This window comes from Diceros bicornis, chromosome 23 (assembly GCF_020826845.1).
Source record: "Diceros bicornis minor isolate mBicDic1 chromosome 23, mDicBic1.mat.cur, whole genome shotgun sequence".
NCBI lineage: Eukaryota > Metazoa > Chordata > Mammalia > Perissodactyla > Rhinocerotidae > Diceros > Diceros bicornis.
In genome coordinates this window covers 14330116-14353474 of record NC_080762.1, presented here as the reverse complement: position 1 = coordinate 14353474, position 23359 = coordinate 14330116, and the positions used below count along the sequence as shown (strand labels likewise).

Sequence of the window (23359 nt, the reverse complement as noted above, 5' to 3'; positions counted from 1 at the left end):
ACTAATTTTCCTTTAAAAGGGATCCCCAACCTGGCTGATTATCAAAGTCACGTGGGAGCTTTGTAAAAAATACATATTCCTAGGGCTTGACCTTGGAGATTCTGATTTGGCAGATCTGGAGCAAGGCTCTGGTGTTTTCAAAAAGTTGCCGCGGTGATTTTGATATTTGCAAACCACTGCTTTCCAGCCTCGCTGTATCTCCGACTTTTTATTGATAAAGCTTTTGGCTGTGCTTATCGTATGTGGATGAGGGGATGTTGTTATGGGTGTACATGTGCCTCAACTGGTCCAGATGAAGTTACGGGAGTGAAAGGATGAGTGTGGATGTCTGCATTCACCTGCATTAACCAGAGTGACTATCTCACCCTTGGTTATGTCGCTGCTTTAAGTAAATCCAAGTGCCAGACCCACAAATTGCAGAATCCCTGAGTGAGAAAGGACTTTTGGAGACCATCTCATTCAAACCTCTTATTTCATGGGGAATGAAAGTGAGGCTCAGAGATTTGCCTAAGGTCACAGGCAAGACCAGGACTAACACTTGGGTTTCTGCCCCCAGCGCAGTTCCATTTCCATTACAATTGGCTGGCTCTGATTCTGCCATTTCAGGAACCTGAAACACCTGTGAAACCAGCCTCTCTGGTGCAGGCTGTCGGCTTCTCAGCAGGCACAGAAAGTGCTCTGTGAGTCAACTTCCCACTTAACTGTCCTGCTGTCTGAAAGTGAGAGCTTCTTCCTCTCCAACTCCAGTTCTCTGTCCTGAATAAAAAGAGGCAGGAAGGCCACTGAGGGACCGAAGGTTCTCACCGGGAGAGGCAACCTGTTCTAGCAATGGCACCATCTTTTCTATCACTTTCTTGATTCTTTGTCTTAGCCGGAGCTGTCTGTGTCTTTTCTCCGACTCCATATCTCTTCCTGGCAGAGCCATCGTCATTTAGTCTGTCTTATTCTTACATCATTTTTTCTTTTTCATGGCAGTCCTTCCATCACTGTAGTTGCCCTTATGTGAACACTGTTCATTTCTGGAGTGCCATTAAGTTAAACAAATATTAAATGCTACTCTGTCCCAGAACAGTCTTGGGTACCAGAGATGTGAAATGAATCCGGCATGGTCCTAGTTTCAGAAGAGTTCACAGTGTCATGGAGAGGGAGGCCAGTGTGAGAAACGCTGCAGGAGCACTTGAGAGTGCCACAGGAGCCACAGCTACCACTTTTTCTTTTCCCCCCCAAAGCCCCAGTAGACAGTTGTATGTCATAGTTGCACATCCTTCTAGTTGCTGTATGTGGGACGTGGCCTCAGCATGGCCGGAGAAGTGGTGCGTCGGTGCGCGCCCGGGATCCGAACTCGGGCCTGCAGTAGTGGAGCACATGCACTTAACCACTAAGCCATGGGGCCGGCCCATAGCTATCACTTCTTAGGGGAGTCAAGCAAGGCTTTGGTGAAGAGGTGACATTGGTCTGTTTTGGGTACAGAAATCGCAACCCACAGTATAAATGTGTAACATTTTGAAACCCCATGAAGAGAATGTTTCTAAGGCTTGCTGAAGCAAGCTGACGCAATTGAGATTTATAAGGCAGGTGTCAGCCCAATGGAGAGAAAGGGACACTGCAACGTGTGGCAGGAGACCCATGTGACCACAGGCAATCCAGTCAGACTCTCTAGGCCTCACTCAAATACTCAAATAATGAAATTCATGTTACTGGCTGTCCTACATGCTGGGTTACAGTCAGGTGGAGGAAAAGTGCTTCCCAGAAGTGCTGAGCTGAGGCCTCAGTTTTGAGTAGTTGTTGACCCAGTGAAGAGGAGCTTTGGAAGGAGAGCGCTCCAGCAAGGAGGAACTGCGTTGATCCATTGGCTTGAGTCTGGAGGTAAAGAGGATGTGTCTGAGAGTTACAGGTCCTGAATGGGGAGCACTTCCTTTCAACTGCTGGACCAGAGTGGGGAGAAGGAGTGGCAGGAGGTGAGCCTGGGAAGTAAGCAGAGTGGAGATCACATAGGGTGTTGTTAGGCTAAGGAACTGGGTGACGTTTTCCTGGCATAAGGAGAGTGACCAAGGAGCGGAGATAGTGAGATTTGCTTGGCTGGTGTAAAGAATAGACTAGAGGGCAATAGAATGGAGGCAGGATACTCAGAAGAGAATAATCTAGAGAGGCTGATGACCTTAACTAGGGTAGTGAATGATGCCTCCTGAGTTTCTGACCTGTGCAACTGGGTAGATTATAGTGCTGTCCACTGAGCAAGAAAACCCAAGCAGGTTTCGTAAGGAAGACAAAGATCTCTAACACAGGGGCTGAGACCAGCTGATCTGTCCTGGGGCTCTTCAATATTAACTGGCCTTCCACATGCTGAGAATATCACACATGTTGTCACACTTAATCTTCCCAACTGTGGGAGGTATTATCATGTGCACTAAAAGATGTGGAGGCTGGGGCTCAGAGAGCTTCATGCCCTGCATAAGGTCCCTTAGCTAATAACAAGTAGTGGAGCCAAAAGTTCAGACCAGAGTGCTACGCCAGGTGTATTTCATTCTAAAACACACATACCTCCAATTGTATCACTCTGCTTTCCTTTTAGCTCTGACACATACAATCCTGTGAAAATAAATCACTTGTAGAACACAAATAACTTCAGACTTTATGGATTGTTAAATCGAAGACATAAACTCTACCTTCAAGTTTATCATTATCTCTCACTTGGAATACTGCAATTGCCTCCAAACTCATCTCTTGAATCCACTCTTCTTTTCCAATCTGTTCCATTCGCTGCAGCCAAAGTGATTGTTTCAAAGATCAATTTTGATCGTCATGCTATAGATGAAAAACCTTCAATGACTACTCATCGCTAACAGGATAGACCACATCCTTAACACGCCTCAGTGATGTGGCCCCTGCTAGCTGATCCACTTCACCTTGTGCCATTTTCTACCTTCTTCTCTGTGATCTGGCCACGCGGGCCTTCCTTCAGTTCCTGAACTGTGCTCTTCTCCTCTGCATGAATTACTCTTTTCCTACCTCTATACCAGCTAGCTCCTTTTCTTCCTTCATATCTCAGCTCACATTGTCAACAAGTCAGGTTCTGATACACTTACATAACACTTTGTAGTTTGTTCCTCTAAGATTTACCACATTTTGTATTCATACATGGATTTGTGTTGATTGTTTTTTCTTATCCATTAGAATACATGAAAGCAGTTATATAACTGTTTTGCCAGGCACATAATTGGCACTCGAGTCAATTAATAAACTTATAAATGAATGAAAGTGATTCTGAATTAACTAATTTATATTTGATTATTTATTTGGTATATTACTGTTTAGAATTGAAAAAAGAGCATTTTCTTTTATTCCTGTAAAAGAAACTGAGTTTCAGTCATATACAATGTTGTTTTTTAATACCTCAATGATATAGTATTTCCCCTGGTATTATATTGTAATTGATTTTCCCTTTCTGAAGTCAATTTTCTTTTGCTCAATGAGTGAAGCTAATTCCAACAACATAGGGGTAATTACCAAACTGACATTTTTTGGGTTAAACCAATTAAACCAAAGCAATTAAAACTTGGAAATGGCAACTATAAAAGAACAATATGTCATTATTCAGTGCACCAATGAAGGGTGGAAATGTGTTATAATTTGTTTTTAAATGTCACATCTTTATTGCACTTGCTAATTAAGTGAGACTTTTCCATCCCAGCCTCACTGAAAATAATTTCGAATTTTCAGGAGTGATATTTTATTTTTTTCCTTCAAGAATGGTTCTGTGCTATGTGACTATCGTAGTCTAACAAGTGAGGCTTGGAAAAGGCCTAGGGAAGGATGCCACTAATGTGTCAGCCCACAGCCCTCAAGTGGAGGTGGTCTTTCAGTGCTCAAAATTGGCTCCCAGGACTCTGGACTAAACAAATGATTGGACTGTGGGATGGAATCTAGCGTAAAATATTTCTGCATTCTATTTGCCAGATATATTGCTGAAACCCTTTGGAACTGTCTACTGAACATTGACCATCATCATTATCTAGTCTTTCTATCTCTAAGAGCCAACTGAGGATTAGATTAGGAGAGGGCTCAACAATTTTCTTTTAGCTTGAATAGTCTATAATTCTAAATGGAAGAAGGAGAGAATTAAGGGTAGGTGGAGGAAGGCTTATGTGTTAGAGATTAAAGTTATGGTTGGCACAGGAGACAGGGTGCTGGCCACTAGGGCCGTGATTTATGATCTGGTCCAATGCTTGCCAACATGGGGATCCTGGTCTCCTGGGATTCCATAGAATTGTTAGAGGGGTCTGTAAAGCTGTGTATTGTGTCCAAATAAATACTGCCACATACCATATATACTACCATTTTTCAAATGTGTATAGATTATTATTATAAAAATGAGAATTAATTTCTTTAAAATATTTATTTCATAGTACCTTTTCATCCATTATGTATTTTCCCAGTCAACAAATATCTCAAAACTGTAGGTTCTCCAACCTTGAGGAGTAACCTTGCCATTAAACCTCAATAAACACAGTTGTGACTCCCATACTACAGGGTGTACAATCTTCTTTTGTTTTCCCCACACCTAGTACTTCTGAGAATCCTCAGATTCTATGAATCTACTCTGCATACAACCTGTTACTTTTTCTGGTCTGATGCTCTGGTCTCTCTGATCACCACTTCCTGCTATCTCCTAAAGCTTTTTGATGCTGTGACAGCGCTGTCTAGTCCACATCACCTTAAGATTGTCCTCAGCATCCTCCCTTTGTTTCCCAAAGCAGAGATATCACTTAGATGGTTGTGGTGCATAGTAAACTTTACGAAAACTTGAGAGAATTATAGTGCAGAAATGGGAAATCTAGAATAGCGTATTTGACATCATTACTACTGGCGTCCATTAATTGCCCGTTCACAGGCATCCCCTATGGTTTGGCTGTCTCCTTAGTGTCCAGCCTGTGACCTTGTTTAGGCACCTACCCACCTTCCACAGGCAAGGTTGCTTCAGTCTCGTCCTACCTCCCTGAAATCTAGGCTAGAATCCCTCTCCCTGAACATAAAGAAATCAGTACATGTTATGATTATTACATTCTGGCAGTTCTGTGATTCAGTCCTCAATGAATACAACTTTCAAATCACAACAGTAAGTAATTTTTATGGTCTGAATTTCATCTTTCCCAAGTGAGATTCTCATTTAACCAAGCCTCTTTCCCTCAACAATCTACTCCCAAGCAAGAGAGCTTTGCCAATCAAAGGAGTGAATGATATTTTTAATAAAGCCTTAGAAGAACACAAATTGATTTCTTAGCAAGGCTCAAGGTCAAGTTATGGACATGTCTTTCCCCTAATAGACTTTACAGTCAGAAACCTTCCCCTAAGCACATGAAGGCCTAGCCCTCATAAAGAGGGGTAGCAGAATGCCTACCTTCCTCTCTCACACACCCTCTCCCCAAAGAGGCTGGACCTTTTTCCTTTACAAATTACACCCATTATGTCCACAGGTGATCTGATACTAAAGAGTGATTTTTATCTTTGAAAAAATTAGATTATCCCACTACTGTGGGATAAGTACTGGTCCAGATGTCCAGTCACATGATGTCTAAACAGTAGATAATAACAACAACAAACAAAACACATAGAAACAGAGATTGGATTGGTGGTTGGGGGGAGGGAGGCGAACGAAAGGGATAATTAGGCACATGTGTGTGGTGATGGATTGTAATTAGTATTTGGGTAGTGAACACGAGAACATGATATAATCCATGCAGAAATAGAAGTATAATGATTTTTTTTTGAAATTTTTACAGTGTTATAAACCAATGTTACTACAATAAACAAAAAATAAAAATAAATAAATAAATAAATGAATAAATAAACTTGATTCTGAAATTAATCAGATCTAAACTTGATTCTGAAATTAATCAGATCTCCATCATATCAGTAATCTGGTCTCCTTTTCCTCATCTTTGAAATCAGAGTTGTTTGTTTACTTTTTGTGTATTAATTTGCTGATGACTAAAGTTTTTTCTAACTCCAAAATTCTGAGATATCTCCAAGTTACTTATGGATCATCAATTGTTTTGTTTTTCTCTTAACAGTCTTTAATAGCGTTGATTAGTTTGACTTTGCATCAATTCCATTAAATGGTAAAATAGAAAAAAGAAACTGGATTAGGTACGCTGTGGTCAAGGTCAGATAGACATTTGAGTCTCTTGTACAAGATGTTACATCTCAATCTTCAAAATTAGCCCATTGAGATATTTCTCTGTATTTTTAAATTCAGAAAACACACTTATTAATCTTCACCTAGCTACTGAACTTCACAAGTTGTTAAAAATGTGTTGTGAAAAGTTGGTCACTTGCTCCCAGTAATAGATGGTGATAGAGTTAGAAGCTGAATCATGTTTCCATCACTACGCTTAATTTAAAAAATGGGAGTTACCACTAAAATAAATTAAAGGGAGAGATTGTGCCAGAGTGCAGATATTAAAAAATCGCAGTTTTAAAAAGACTAAAAATTCTATTTACAGTTATAATTACTACTATGTATATGAGAAATGGAGGTGAGAATGACAACATATGTTTCCTAGATAAATCTGGAGGCAAGTTATAGAAAGGGTTAAAAGAAAGAGAAGATTCTTAGGCTCAAAAGAGTTTACCTCATGCGTTAACACAGCAGCAAAGTGGCCACTGTACTTGGCCTCAGTTGAACAAATGCCTATGAAAAAAATTACTCAGTAAAAATATTCTGCTGTGACTGGGCTAGCTTATGTTAAATTAAAAATACATCAAAGAATCATGATGTTTCAGACTACAGAAAGCCTGCTGACTTAGAATTCACTGAGAAACAGGTACTGAATTTTAATCTTGGCGATTAACAGTACTTTAAAATACAAAGACTATTCAAGTTAACTGAAGATAGGCATCTCTGCTTTCTCTCCGTGCTCCACAGAGAGTTTGCTGGGGAAAGCAACACACACAGGTAGGTACAAAAAAAAAATGAACATTTGTATTGTTTTTCATTATTTCCAAATCTGTAATAGGGGCTTCTGAAGATGCCAGAATGCTCCTCTCTCTGTACTCTGTGATGTATGATTATTTTTTCTGTCCTGTAGACCCCAGTATGCAAGATTTTGCAGTTTTCTGAAACCTCAGTACGCTAGGGTGGAGTGTGTAGCTTGGAACTTGAGTCAACTCCTCTGAGACTGAAAGACTCAGGGACAATTGCCTGGTGACACAAGAGTAACGTGAACCAGAGCACTCTTCATTCAAGGGAAACAAGAGCTAACACACACATACTGATTAGATTTTCTTTAAGCTCACACTTTTTAGTGCAAGTAAAGTATAGTTTTTGTAAATTTTATTCATCTAGCTCAGAAAATTCCAAGTTTTGAGGTTATTGCAGTGAATATACCTTGTCTGTAGGTCTTAAAGGTGAAACAAATTGGTTTTAAATGCTTATAAGTGAATTAGAATATGTTTTAATCACTGCTTTCCTCTTTAGTTCCTGACTATTTTGGATGAATGATTGGGAAATTTAGGTGGGTTGGATTTCAGCAGATTTGTGTGTAAGGTAAGAGGAGTGGAAGAGGTGACAGCTAAAAGCTACTTAATTACTAGAAAGAAAACTATCAAAATCTAGGTTCTCCTACCTACACTGCAAATGGAAAATATGGAGAGACTTTAGTCATTGAGGGGACATTACGCGACAGGGACTAGGGAAACTGGGGCTCAAAGAGGTTAAGGAATCTGCCCAATGTTACACAATTGGTGGTGCTGGGAACACAGGTTTGACTCCATCACCCCCACCAACCTTAAAAATAGGCAGAAGATAAAATGCTGATAATTCAGGAAAATTCTCCATCTTTTCCAAATAACATTCCTTTTCCACTAACAAATTTGTGGAAATGCCACCATTAACAATTTGCTTCTTTGGTCTAAGACTTTGTCTGGAATTTTCCTTGTAGGGAACCACACACAGAGTGCACCCCTGTGAATGAATTAAGTAAATATTTTCCAAGAGCTGATTTGGCTAGGATGAAGAGGAAAAGGCCATTGAAAGGTCTAGGGCAGCAGCAGGGGCTGGGGAGGGAAACAAGAGGAGACTGATGGAGAAAGACGGTGAAGGGTGCAAAGCAGTTGGCCTGAGTCAGCAGTTGACCAGAGCCTGGACGTATTGCTGTAGGGAGGTTGTGCTCTAAAATGTGTTCTAAAGTGATCATGCAATGTTGTCTCCCTTCCTTCTCTGCCTTCATACATTCATTCTCAGTGTTTGTCCTGTTACAAACAGCTGTTTTACATGGATCTCATTTTGAAAGATTGCTTTTGAATTTTTTGTTCAGAAGATGAAAATCTATAAATGATTCCCCCCAAATACTAGTTGAATTACATGAGGTCTTCAACCATGCCTTTTTCTTAGTCCATTTTTTTTACAGTATCTTTGAGATGTACCCAGAGCAATCTTAGTCGATATCATCCAGGAGGTTCTGGCCTCTCAGGCTGACTCTCCAGGGTAAACAAGCTTTGGTGAGCAATTCTTTCTGTTACTTCCAATGTATCCATGCTTCCTTTCCTCTCCACTGGCCCCTGCGAGTGAGGATCTTTGAGAAATGTCTGTAATTATGCTGATTTGCAGATTATTACAAATGGAGTCAGCTTTTTCGTATTTTCTCCAGTTATTTTAATTATGATGGACTTGGGGGAATTTTTCCAACTAAAATTCTTCAGCATCTTTAATCAAATGTCAAAAGATAACAATGACAAAATCTGATATGAAATGAGTCAGAGTGGCAGGATGACTTGAAAGGTCGTTCTTGGCTCAGACGTACTGCTAACCTAGGTATAAATGCAGCAGTGCTTACAATGCCAACAGAGCTCTTTATCAAGTTCAATAATGTAAGCTTCCTATCCACACAGACAAGATCTGCAAATGATGTAGACTGCACAGTGTCAGATCAATGTGAAATTCATTCAGAAAGCACTCATTGTATACCTACTATCCACTGTCCACACTTAGAATCTGTTTGTTCTTGCCTCCCAGGAGGTATGGCCTTCTGGGGGTAAGGCAAGTCACCCACATAGAACGTTTAGTGAACAACATATTAAACTGAGTTAGTGGTGGGCTTCAGGGTTGGTTATTAGAGTGAAAGGTGAAAGAACCCAGGCAATGACTGATGTAGCCAAGGTTATCAGTGTGTGTCCTGATAGAGCAAGTCTGGACAAAGTTAATTTTGTGATTTATTTAATTTCTAATTTACTACAAGGACGTTTTTAATAAGGTCTGCAAGTGGATTAGTAGATCTCCAAGGCTGTGCATATGCATTGGTATACTTTGCTAAAACCACCAGTAAATAGTCAATTCTTTTGAGTGACACATGCTGTTAGACCCTGAATCAACATAATTTATGGAGTTATGGATTTTTTCCGGTGTATTATTAGAGAAAGATGGAGGAGAATCTGACCTCACCTTTACTCCAATTCAGTTATTCCTAAACTTGTGTGACAACAAGAATCTCCTTGGCTGTTGTCATACATATGGTGTCAAACAGACTGTTGGAGGCTCTGGGGAAGGCATTGGAAATCTGTATTGTTAACAGACTTCCTAGGTGAACCTATGAGCAGGTTTGGGAAACACTGCTCTAATTCATCTGGCATAAGATTAATTTCAGGTAAACAAGCTTTTTACCCACCCTTGCTTTCTGTCTTCCTCAATTTTTCTCCCTCTTCCCCATCAAGATGTTAAAAAAATCTTAGGAAGAGTTAATTTGCTTTAAATTCACTCTGTTAGTCTCCAGGTTGGCATAGGTGAGATACAATTTTCCCAGAGACCTCATTTTTCTGTCTTCTCCTTTCTACAATTTAATGAAGTGTTAAGGTGAAAAATCTGGTTCTTCTTTGTGGCGAGGCTCATAAGACAGAAGAGGAATTAATTTACACCGCCTGGTGTCAGGATGTAATATGATTATGTTGCCAATGCTATTAAAAGAAAATATCCAAAGCTTATAAAAAAAAAATTCGAAAGAGGTCATTGTTACAGCAGATGGATGAAGCAGAATGCCTCATATTTAGCAGCTACTGAGCTAAAAGGATATTCGGGCCAAAGTGTTCATAGCTAGGGGAGCTTGGAAAAGGTCACCAAATTATAAGTATATCTTTCAAGGGGAATTTTAAAGTAAAATACATATTTATTTGTCTTACTATATAAAAATGACTGCAAGGTCTGGTAAATACAATGCAGTCAACTATCAATGATATCCAGGTAATCTCATAGTGGGTTTCTTTGCTGCATTCTTTGGGACCTTCCCTCCTTTGTAATCAGAAAATGTCCTTCTATAAAATGCAAAATTATTTTCATATTTTAACAAAAAACTACAGAGATGGAGAACAGCAAAAAAAAGCCTAAAATTAACCCTCCTCCAAAAATCTTAGAATCTTTAAACAAAAGTTTATATTAACTTCTTACTATTTTCAATGAGTTCTGCTAGTTGTTGTGACATGGAAGATACGTTGGAAGGTGAAACTAACACATCTGAAAATAACAATAATTAAATTATAGATAGGATTATGCCACCAGCAATAGGAATTTGCTTCCATTTTATTCTGTGAAAGAATTTTAAGGCATCTGAATGTGTGTGTTCGATATATAATTATACTGTATATGTATATTATATAATAGTTAATGAGAATTGTCAAAAGAATAAAAAGGTAATTTTTTTCAAAGTTGTGTATATTATTTCAATCATATGATTTTCATGTTTAAGATTCAAAATTGAATTAATGTTTTCATATCAGATGAATTGCTTGAACAATGTGTTGAGTTTGGTTCAACACTATGGAGACTATGTGGTTCAAGGAAAGAAAATGTTCTTGTTGAAGTGATTCATGCATATAGTAAATGGCAAAGTAGGTGAGTTTTAGGTGGCTTCTGGGTCCTTAACTTTATAATTCTTGGTATTTCTATGCTGTTCTAATCTCTTCTAAATATATAAGGGTCTATGATTCTAGAAGGGAGGCAATATAGTGAAATGATTAAAAGCCCATGTTTTGGAATCACATATAATAAGGCTTAAATCCTAATTTAGAGCAAGTTCCTAACATCTGGCAGACTCAATTTCAGTTGTCTCACTTGAGTTTTGGAGATAACCTCCCCATCCCCATATCTCTGACATTAGTGGTAAGGATTATATAAGATAATGTATATAATGCAGTGTACTACCTAGCTAAGTAAGGGCTCAATTAAGGGTAGCTGTTTTAAATGTGTATAGCTGATAATTATTTTAATTATCAACCAAGATTTCTTTACTCCTTTACATTTCTTTTAATGCTTTCTGTAAACACTGTTTGCTGAGGAATGGTACACATAATCTAGAACAAGAGTTCACTCAAGTTTCTGATTGGTTGTGAACAAAGAGCTATAGTCTTGAAGGTCAAAGTTGTCTCTGGAAATAACCTGACATTTTGAGAGAAAAGATTTTTTGAGCTCTTTGAAACTGGAGAATTGAGAACAAACCTTTGAGTGAGAAGCAAGTGTATGACAACGTAAGAGTTTTTATGTTTCTGGGAAGAGAATTGAATCATTGACTGCGGTGGGAGAATTAAAGATATGATGAGGCCCTAAGCATTATCTGAATCTCTGGGAAGGTGCCTAGGACCCCAGCTCACTGAGTTGAGTTGGAGGGGGATTAAGCAATAGAAATTTGGATGGGCTTAGGAAATCCAAGAGCAGAGAGGACTATGCTTTAATTTTCAGGGAAACTGAGCACCTGAAAGAAGCTCCATATCTAGTATAACCCTAGACAGAGGTGCCTCATGGAGTCCCCAGGCCCTCAGAAGGGTGCAGGAGAGAGACTGAAATGACCTCCAGGAGGGCACAGAGTGATTTAAATAGCCACAGCCCCTAAATATCCTAGAGTTGAAACAAAGAGGATGCAGATGCACATACCTCTTCCTGAGGTTATAGTTATATTGAGACAAGAGCAGTGGGTCCCAGTGCACAATGACAAAATAGAACACATTGCAACTCAAGGAGGTCAGCGTGGATGCAGGACGTATGTGAACCTGATGCTTTGTCCTTCCTATACTTAAGGCTCCATTTCAAGAGAGAAAGGAAAGTGGTAATTGTGATAGGGCATTTTAATCACTCCCTATTCACCCCATTGGTGAGGGAGGGATTCCCACCCTAGGGTTATGGAGATGGCTAAACACACGATACCCAACCCTGGACGGGTGCAATCAGATGAGGTCAACAGCAATTTATTAGTCACATAAACCCACCACCTTGAGGAGGAGGACACTATGCAGGGCCACACAGGGAATGCACTTGGGAACAGAGTGAACAACCAGGGCTGAGGGAGGCAGGCTTTGCAGTGTTAAGAGGGTGGGGTGCCTTTGGTTGCTGTGAGAAGATATGATTGGTTTGTTTTTGAATAATTTTGCAGACAGGCAGGGACTGAAACCCACTACTCAGAGACGAGCAGGAATTGTGCCTGGTGCCTTTGATAAGGAGGGTTGTTTGGTGAGGGGACCTTATCCATGGGAGCAGAGTAGGGAGGGGAGCTTGGGTTAGGCCTTTTGAGGCCTATTTTATCAAATGTCAAGGCTGCACATAATACCAATCCTTAATTTTTGGCCTTATGCCACAATTGACCCCTTGATGCCTTGACATCTATTTAAACCTTAATGATGACAGAGACTTTTAGGGAGCAAAGTAGGCATCTGACTCGGACAGGGAGAGCTACATGGTGAGGTTGTCATAAAAAATATGAACTTCAGAGGTGTCCCCATTTATAGCCAGTAAAGGCAATTGAGAGATCTGTGTGGCATGGGTGTTGGGAGTGAGTATCCCCAGGGAGTGGGAGTGAATTTAAGCCATTTTGTGGCTTAAACAGAAGTTCTTAAATAAGCCTCTTGATTATACTGGCTGCCTGGGGCTGGCTGCCTGTGTCCTATAGGGGAGGTGGGAGTTTGATTGAATGCTTTCTTCAAGAGCCCAGCACTGTATATTCTGAGAAGTAAAATGAGTGGTTTGGTCACTATCAGTTGTGTGTAGAACTCTGAAGGGGTTAAGGAGTATCCTGGTGAGGCCTTGTATCGTGGCCTTAGTATATGTAGAGAAATCTATTACCTTGATTTATATTTTGGGTATCTGTGAAGCAAGAGATTCCCAAAGTTCTTTACCCTAAAGGGGGCAACTCGTAGGTAATGGCCTAAGAATCTGTAAAAATGTACAGGTGGGGCCAATTGTTGATTGGCACACACTGAAGTGTGCCATTTATGCTGACCCTTGGGTTCTCCCCTTTATCAGGGACATTCTAGTTAAGGGATGAAAAGCAGCAGCTCTCCTGAGCACCATCATTTCTCATGGTGGTGATATCATTAATAAAGTATATGAACTCTGATTGCTGTTCATTAAGTTGATCCTAAGGGGATCCCCAGGTAGCCAAGGGCTCTGAGAGTAGGGTGACCTCTTCTAATACTGTGGCATCTGTCAAGGGACTGAGGACAGGGCAGGCCACCCCCTCCTACAGGTGCAATATGCCAGAGGACCCAGGTTTGAATCCATCCTATAGCAAGGAGGGCTCAGGAGCCACGCCAAGCTCTTGGGGTGCTGCTTCAGTAACTCAAGGCATAAAGGGTAGCTGGGTACTGAGGGTCACAGTCTCAAGGTTTGTGAGAGCCTCTGTTCCAGAAGAGCCCAGTCTGTGGACAGTAATTGCCATTCTAATGGTGTATAATGCAAGGCTGAGAAAGGCAATTTCTTGCATCAGAGCCCGTGGGCAACTTATGACCATCATAGGTGGTCCAGAGACTCCAGGAACCCTGAGAGAAGGTTGCTGAAACCGCTATAGTGAAGAGGTCTCTGAGGGCATAAACTGGAGTGTTTGTTGATTTCAATTTGGATAGATTTCTAGAGCCTTTTGTTGGTGGGGGCTGCCTTGAAGGTGGACTAATTTGTAAGTAGCAGCATCAGTGACATTAAATAAAATTTGTAAATGAGGAATATGTTACGTCCAGAACCCAAAAGGGAGAAAAAGATGTTGGACTTGTATTAACCTTTTGCTGCTGAGAGGATCAATACCTGTTTCTTGACAATGTCAGGATGGAGCAACCTTTGGTTTACCAAATAACTTTCAAGAATTTAATGGAGGTGGCAGGGCCTTGCACTATGTGTGGGACAATGATCCCTCCCCTTTTGTGAGCTCCTTTGTGACTATTTGTACATCTTTAGTGAGTATGTCAAACAAAGCTTCTTGGAGAAGGATGTCATCATTGTAATGTCATACCTGTGCTCCTGGAGAAAGATGGATATAGTTAAGGTCTTGCCTGTAAAGATTGTGTGCAACGGCAAGACTGCTGAGGTATCTCATGAGTAGCCTTGTACAGGTGTATTGTGTTCCTTCAGTGGTAAAGGCAAACTGTGGTTTAGAGGCTATTAAAATAGGCATTGAACAGAATGTATTAGCCAAATTTATAGTAGCAAAATATTTACCAGTTGCTGATTGGATGGAGTCAGTAATTTTAGTAATTAGGTTTTTGGCTGTAGAGGCCTTAATGGGATGGAACCATGATGTTACTGTTGCAGCAATCCCCTATGGGATATCAGTCATTTGTTCCAAGTTTAAGAAGAGGCCAAATAGGGCTGTTAAGTGGAGAAGCAGTGGGGTTAATCACCCTTCATTCACCACCTGTTATATAACATATAACAAGTTTTAATCCTTGAAGACCCTGTTTTAAATTACACTGAGTCATGTTAACTATTTTTTTGGGGGTGGGGTGGGGGGATGGGTCACGGGTTCTCATTTTGTCAAGCCAATTTGTAAACGTCCAAAACTTAATTTAATTTTTACTTATTTTTCATTGGGTCAGAGCGTCCATACCCACTAACGGATATTTTAGGGCAATGAGAGCTATAACCATGGGGAATTTCAGCAAGATAAGAGTTCTGATGGTTAAGATGAGGCATACCTATTTGTCTTCCTTTTTATATTCAGTAATTTTCTTAAGTAAATCTCCCATTATGGGGTATGCCATGTTTAAATTTAGTAGGATCCCCAGGTATAACTGCAAGTTTAACCTTAGTATTGGTTAAGTTCATGAAGCTTTGCTAGTTGGTGAATGTCAGCAGACATTACAGTTAATGCAAACCGTATGTTATACAGGCACAAAAGCCAATCAGTGTCCTTTCATCATTTTCTGTATAAAATTCTTTTAGTAAATTTTGGGTTTCCAATTTGGTCAAGTTATTGGCCTTTAAGTTGTCTTTTGTTGGTTTTCTCTCCCTGTATCCAGGTTTTTTTCTTTCTTTCCATTATTTTATTTTCCTTATTGTAGTTGGTCACTAGATATACTTGTGGGCAAAGTGGAGAGATCTCTATCCCTATCATATTTATAAGTTTCTTCCTCCAGATAACCTCAAATAGGTATCATCAGAGTTAGGGGTCTCCCCCATAGTAATGGTTGATTTATATGGTTTAAAGACTCTGGGCTTAAGTTGGGTTTGAATTAACCTCCTCATGGTGCCACAGGGGTGCCGTGAGTGTTTCCCTATAATCCTGAGGATTAGGATCTTTGTTGCAACAGACACATAGACAGCAGAATGGTACAGGGGAAGAAAACTGGACCTACCACCCAGACTTGATGGATCAAAACCATCCTCTGCTATAACCCCACCCTTTCTGTCATATGGGCCTCTTTTGTTTTTCTCTGTACAAATTCTTGGAGAATGATTTTGGGTTTCTAGCCACATAAAGTTGCAGCTTTCAGTTTATGTTTGCACAATCACCTGTGGTGCAGACCTTCTGGGTGTTTATGGGGAAAGCTTCAGGGGCTTGGTGGCCTCCCTTGCAGGTGGCTGCCTCTTCCTCTAGGAAATGCCAGTTTTCCTGGGGTCAGGGTCTACATCCAGTAAAGTAATTTTGTCTATGCCTTGGATGGAGGCCATACTGCCCATAATTGCAAGATTAGCCCTCTGGTGTGCTGGTAAGGACAGTACTGAGCAAAGTCTAGGTGTATTGACTATGGGTTTTACAGTGGAAGAGTGGTTGAGTACCAAATACTCCTTCCTTTCCCCACCCTTCTTTTTTTCATCAGCCCCTGGGCCACAGGCTGCCATGGATGTGCACCTCGATACCCTTGAGGGTCAGGAGAGCGCAAGCAACAGCAGCAAGGGAAGCAGCAACACAGGAGACAAGCAAGGTCATTACCCTTGCATGAACGACAGCAACCAGGATGCCATACTTAATTCTCTATGGGATGGTGATCTTCTTCCTTTCCACAAACCTCACAAAGGGCTATTTCTGCGACTGTCCCAGAGATGCACAATTAGAAACAAAGTCTGTATAGCTTCCCCAAGCAGTCAGTGATGGTCACTAGACTAGCCTGACCCTTGGTAAGCAGCACTGGAGCACTGACTGGTTAAGGCACTGTGTTTTCATAGCCTTTACAGGTGGGAGCCTCAGAGACTACCTGCCAAACACAGGCTAAACTTGACAGCACCAGGTTATGCCAGTGTATAGTCAAAGAACAACAATTCTCATCTTGGAGACAAGAGCATTTTAGGGTGAAAAGAGATGGCAATGGTTGACAAAGACAACAGAATACCACACATAGCCCAAGCCTGCCAGCAATTAGCAGTTCTGTCTCAGGCAGCCTTTGCCATATCACAGAACCAGTTAAATTACTCAAGAGCATTTAATTAAAGCTGATCAGGTGTCCTCAGTCGTGGTTGGACATGTCATGTGGTTTGTGACACCAATGATTTTTATTGCCTGCTATTCACCCTGTTGGTGTGGGAGAGATTCTTGCCCTGGGGATATGGAGATGGCTAAACACACAACATTTGACACTGGAGAGATGAAATCCACAGCAGTTTATTAGTCACAAATATTCATAGTTCAGGGATAAGGACACCATAGACCCTGCAGGGCCACATGGGGATTGTACTCAGGAACAGAGTGAACAACCAAGGGCTATAGGAGGCAGACTTTGTAGTAACAAAAGATTGTGGTACCTCCTAGTTCCCACTAGAATATGATTGCCTGTTTGAATAATTCCACAGGCTGGCAAGAAACTGAAAACTGCTACTCAGGAATAAGCAGAAATTATGCCTTCCCTATGATAAGGAGGGTTATTTGGGTAGGGTACATTATCCCTGGGAGCAGAATGGGAAGGAAAACTTATGATTAAGCCATTTGAAGTCCTCCCAGTTTTACCAGATGTCAGGGCAGCATGTAATATGGAACCTTAATTTTAGGTCTTACACCACAGGGAGGAATGAATCCTGTGGATGATCATGAATTGGTTGGAAATTTACCCTAGAGAGAATAAATTTTAACGTGGAAGTGAATAATTTTGCTTTGAATCACAAGACTGTTTTCTGCTGTGAAGCAAAAATGAAGATCTGTGAGTTAAAATAAGTTCTGTTAAAGAATAATGCAATTACATTGTTGCACATCTGTTTTTTGTGACTGAGTGAGATAGATATCTTATTATTGCTTGGATAAGAAGTTATTGGACCTTCACCAGAACTTCCTTTTCTGGCACTATGGAAGACTTAATGTTCGTTAAAAAGCCATACTATACAATGTGCTAAAATGTACGATATAATATTTTCAAAACTCTTTTGAAATGAATGTCCATATTGGCAAATAAGTAAGAGAATACTTTATAAGCCCAGAACAATGAGAAATCACAAACCTAGAGGCAGGTGACTGCTATACCCAGAGGCTTCCTTGGGTTCCCTAGTGACTTATAGCTTATGTTTTAAAGAGCTGTGTTCTTGGAGCAATGGAAGAAACTTAAGACTCACTTAAGATGGGAAATCAGATTGGGTCCCCAGCATAAAGTTTAGACTGCTGAAAAATGACATGTTCAGTCAAAGGGTAATGTGGCAAAACCCCAGCCTTAAAGGAAGACAGTAAGGATATTTGTCAATTTTGGCCCTGCCTTGGATGGAAAAGAGGAAAAACGTTCTCCTGATCATTTATTAGCAAAAGTGGAAGCTTGCACATTTGCAAATGTGTAGTCCTTGTAGTCTGAAAAATTGCATGCTGCAAATTTAAAGCTAGCCAATTTGGTAGTGCCCCTAGACAGCCAGTAGAGGCAAATTTAGAGCCTATGTAGAGGAAAATACTTTAACTTAGGTCTTAGGTAATTCCAAAGAAAAGTTTTTAAAAACATGAGCTCACAACCAAAAATCATAAAACATGCAAGGAAATAAGCCACTATGAGAAAGATTCTACAGAAACAATTAACAACAGAATCAGACTACAAAGAATTCAGATATTGGAATTATTTATACAGAATTTTTAAATATATTTGAATTTTTGAATATATTTGAAAAGAATAAATGAGAGTATTTAAATTATGTATGACTAAGGAATAAGATACTATAAACCAATGAGGCAGACTTGAAAAATAGCCAAACATATTGTCTAGAAATGAAAAATAAAATATTTAGGGCTGGCCCTGTGGCGTAGCAGTTAAGTGAGCACACTCTGCTGCTGGTGGGGCCCAGGTTCAGATCCCAGGTGCGCTCTGAGGCACTACTTGTCATGCTACACTGTGGTGGTGTCCCATATAAAGTGGAGGAAGATGGGCACAGATGTTAGCCCAGGGCCAGTCTTCCTCAGCAAAAAGAGGAGGATTGGCATGGATGTTAGCTCAGGGCTGATCTTCCTCATAAAAAAAAAAAATTAGAAATTAAAACTTGCTGTATAGCTTATGCAGCAGATTAGACAGACATGAAGAAAGAACTAGTGAACTGGAAGATAAATCTGAAGACATTCTGCAGAATGCAGCACAGAAAGACAGAGATGCAAAAATATGAAAGAAAAGTTGGGAGACACGATCAGTAGAATGAGAGTGTCTATCTCACCTGTCTAATTGGAATTCTCAAGGAAATAATAGAGAAAGGATGAAAAACAATATCCAAAGAGATAATACCTGAGAATTTTCCAGAATTGATGAAAGTCTCAAATTCATGAATCCTAACAAATTCTAGGAAAGATAAACAGAAAGGTACCTAGGCACCTTGTAATGACGTTTCAGAACACCAAAGAGAGAAATCTTCAAAATAAGCCAGACAAAAAAAGGCTCTCCACACACCAAAACAATGACAATTATGCCACCAGTGTGTTAGTCAAAGTTCTCCAGAGAAACAGAACCAATAGGATATATAAACCAATTCTGTATAATAGATAATTTTTATTTATTTATTTACTTATTTTTTCCCCCAAAGCCCCAGTAGATAGTTGTATGTCATAGCTGCACATCCTTCTAGTTGCTGTATGTGGGACGCGGCCTCAGCATGGCCGGAGAAGCAGTGCGTCGGTGCGCGCCCAGGATCCGAACCCGGGCCGCCAGCAGCGGAGCCCGTGCACTTAACCACTAAGCCACGGGGCCGGCCCCTGTAACAGATAAATATATATCTATTAGATCTATCTGTAATATATATATATATTATATAGATACAGATAATTATCTATATAAGAGATATATATTTAATAGATATATATCAATGGATATATCTGTATATATCTAAATTGATAGATATATATTTATCTATTATGAGGAATTGGCTCGTGCTATTATAGAGACTAAGAAATCCCAAGATCTGCAGTCAGCCAGAAGGAGACCCAGGAGAGCCGATGGTATAGTTCCATTCCAAGTGTGAAGACCTAAGAAGCAGGATAGCTGATAGTGTGAGCTCTAGTCTGATCTGAGTCTGAAGGCGGGAGCAGACCCATGGCCCAGCTGGAATACAGTTGGGCAGAGAGAGAAAATTCTCCCTTACTTAGCCTTTTCTTCTGTTCAGGCCTTCATTGGATTGGATGCTTACCTCATTGACGAGGGCAATCAGTGACCACATCAGTAGTTACACTCTTTGTTACAAATACAGGGACCATATGTAAATGTGTCCATTTCTGGAGTCTCTGTTTTATTCTATTTTTCTATTTGCCTATCCTTGAAGAATACCACACTATCTTAATAACTAATACTCTATAATGAATCTTCGTGTGTGAAAATGTAAGTCTTCAAGCTTTATAATGAATCTTCAGGTCTGATAGTGTAAGTCCTTTTTTCTTTTTCCTCCTTTTTTAAATAAGAAGGTATTTTTGGTCTTTTGCATTTACATATAAATTTTGTAATCAGCTTATTACTCTTATTATGGTGGATTTGCTTCCAAAACTTCCCTTTTTAATCCTTATAATGGTTCTCCTTCACCTCAGTCTCTATTTTCAGACAATACATCTTATACACAGCTTTATTATGTGACTTAGAAATTTTCATGGTTCCCAAGTGCTCACAGGAAGAAATACAATCTCCTTTTTAATGATGTTAATTTTCTTTGCAACTTGGGTTCTAGTTACGACTATGGTCCAACTTATTTTTCCAACTCTATATGATATAACATTCCGTTACAGCCAGATGTTTCCTTCTCCTATGTTTAGAACTTGCCTTTTACACTCCCATCTTCATGATTTAGCTTAAGATATTTCTCTGGCTTGGTAAGCCTTTTCATTTTCTTTCTACCTGTATGAATGCTTCCCAAATATTAAGGCCCAATATGTGTTCTATAGCTTCTGTGAAGTCTCTCTTAATTGCCCCAAAATTCAATAACCATTTTCCTTCTACATTCCTATAGCATTTTTCATTTATACCACTTATTTGAATATATTATATGTTGACTTCTCTTTTATCTTTGCTTTAATATGCATGTATTTCATCTGTACAATTAGATCACAGGCTTTTTCAAAGTAAAGACCATGCATTATACTTTTTGTGTGTCCCCTCTGTGTCCATCACAGTGTTCAGTCTTATTTGGCACTATTTCTCCAAAATATGGTACTAAGTGAAGGATATAATAGATGCTTAAAAACAATTGTTTGAATTAAGACTCAGTCTTTTTTCAACAGATATTTGGTGAGATGATCGAAGGAGCAATGAATGAGGTGTCAGATGAAATGAGTTCTGGTCTTGTCTCTGTCACTTGCTAGCTAGATTGCTTTAGCCAAATCATTTCATCCTCAGTTTCCTCACCTTTAAAATAAAGATGGTAATAACTTGTCTGCAGTACGGAATCACATGAGCTAATTCTTACTAAAGTGCTTTAAAACAATGTGTGCTCAACACATGTTTATGCCATATTTCGTATTATAAAAGTCTTCATTATAGAAAATTTGGAGAATTCAATAAGGTTAAAAAAAATAGAAATCATTCATAATAATACTACCGACAAAGAACTACTATTAAAATTTTGGTGTATTTCCCCTACCATGTTTTTCTGTGCATAAAATTAATATTATATGCATACTGGCTTTGAACTTCTTTTTTCATTTGTCTATTGAATATATTTTAGATATCATTTTTCGTGGTCTCTTTTTTCTGTTGAACTTATATAATATTAAATGACTATAGTAGCAGAATTTATTTTTACAAAAGTTTGTTCTAAAAGTTAAATGCATTCATATAAATAATTTTACTTCTATTAACTTAATTGTAGGTTAATACTGATAAACAAATTTGATGAACAAAAATATTTCAATGGTATGACTTTTCTTTCTGAAGTTATTTGCTATTTGGGTTGGGAATTTTTTTGCCTATGTAACCCAGAAAATTCTCAAAGCAACTTTTAAATTTTTGCTACTGTGATTTTGATTGAATTTTGTTCTTGATGAAACACTAAAATGATTTCTTCTCCTGGAAAGAAAAATAAAGTACTGAAAAGAACTTAGAAAACAAATCAGAGCTTGAAAAGGCTCATTTCCCCCCTTTTCTCAGTTGGAAGAGAAAAAAAGATGAAAATTAACTCCATTCGAAAGGGGACTAAGAGATATCCCAAAGAATTTTTCTTTAAATTGATGACATAGAAGAAAAAGACATTACTGGAACTTTTAAAGTTGTAATTATTTTAAAAAGCTTCTCACTTATATATCAATTTGATTTATCCAGTTTAACTAAGGAAGGGTTTGTGAAGGATTTCAGTCTTTAGCCGTGTTTCTTACTTTCACCATTGCATTTGGCTTTGTGACTATGCATATTTTACATAGTTGGTATACACTCGGAAATGTTAGCTTTCTAGAGAATTTTTTTTACAAAACTTTCTTTTTTTTTTTTTTTGTGAGAAAGATCAGCCCTGAGCTAACATCCATGCTAATCTTCCTCTTTTCGCTGAGGAAGACCGGCTCTGAGCTAACATCTGTTGCCAATCCTCCTCCTTTTTTTTTTCCCCAAGCCCCAGCAGATAGTTGTATGTCATAGTTGCAGATCCTTCTAGTTGCTGTATGTGGGACGTGGCCTCAGCGTGGCCAGAGAAGCGGTGCATTGGTGCGCGCCCGGGATCCAAACCCGGGCCGCCAGTAGCGGAGCTCGAGCACTTAACTGCTAAGCCATGGGGCCGGCCCTACAAAACTTTCATTAAAAATTTACGGATAGGTGGGAGGACGAAAGGGGTAAAAGGGAACTTGTGTACGGTGATGGATGGCAATTAGTCTTTGGGTGGTGAACACGATGTAGTCTACACAGAAATCGAAGTATAATGATGTAGACCCAAAATTTATATAATGTTATAAATCGATGTTACGTCAATAATAAAAAAACACTAGAGGTATCTCGGCCGAGAGAGATTGTATTTTTAAGATATAGTACAATGATATCAAATAAGTATTATCTAGCTTTGAAATACACACATGTAAGATATGTATTTGATATGCTTGCGTGTGTGAGCACTGAAAAAATTCTGGAAGGATATGCACCAGAATTATAACAGTGCCATCATCAGATAATGGGATATAAGGCAATTTGTTTTTTCTTCTTTGTCTTTCAGAATTGTCATTTTTTCCCAGCAATGAGCATATATTTTCATATACAAAAAGAAAAGAATTGACTTTGAAAAGAAAAATGGAAAGATAATTATTTCATTTAGTAAACAAATTGCATAGAGTGCCTACTGAGTGAGTGCTAGGCAGAGCTTTTAGTGCTCTGAAAACATCCATGAAACAGCCTGCAAAACCTTTGCTTTTAGGGAGGGGGACAGACAGGAAACAATGAGTGCAATCACAGTAAGATCTAACATATGTCAAAGCTACCAAGTGCTAGGGAAAAGTAGAGCAAAGTACAGAGGATCAGGAGCTACAGGGGGACACCATGTTAAATGGTGGTCAGGGCAAGCCTATTGGGAAAGCAGAGTTCTCTCGCATATTGTGTGACCCTTCTTTCCTCGCCGTATTATGTCATTACGTTATTAACTCAGATTAAGAACTGTTTTTCAGGCATCATGAGGAGATTGAGACTTTCAATCCCATTGTAACTATTCAAGAAACACTTAAACATGGTTTGTTGTTGAAAGTAAATGAAAAGTGCTTATCTGGAACAGATGTTGCAGAAA

At 39.4% G+C, this 23359-nt stretch overlaps 1 protein-coding gene across 3 annotated transcripts in view; it reads left to right on the top strand.

The window, feature by feature from the left end:
* The window catches only part of PKIB (cAMP-dependent protein kinase inhibitor beta), a 43098-nt gene that overhangs the window by 1647 nt on the left and 18092 nt on the right, over nt 1-23359 (top strand). The window contains exon 1 of one of the 3 annotated variants that reach the window (XM_058566369.1): nt 6937-6955. The exons of 1 other annotated variant lie outside the window; for it this stretch is intronic. Coding sequence is in view for 1 of the 2 variants with exons in the window: in XM_058566367.1 (XP_058422350.1) it covers nt 16083-16167 (85 nt within the window). In the remaining variant the exon portion in view is untranslated. Of the gene's footprint in view, nt 1-6936; nt 6956-16074; nt 16168-23359 lie in introns of those variants that run through there. One more of the 3 variants, XM_058566367.1, reaches the window with a different exon arrangement.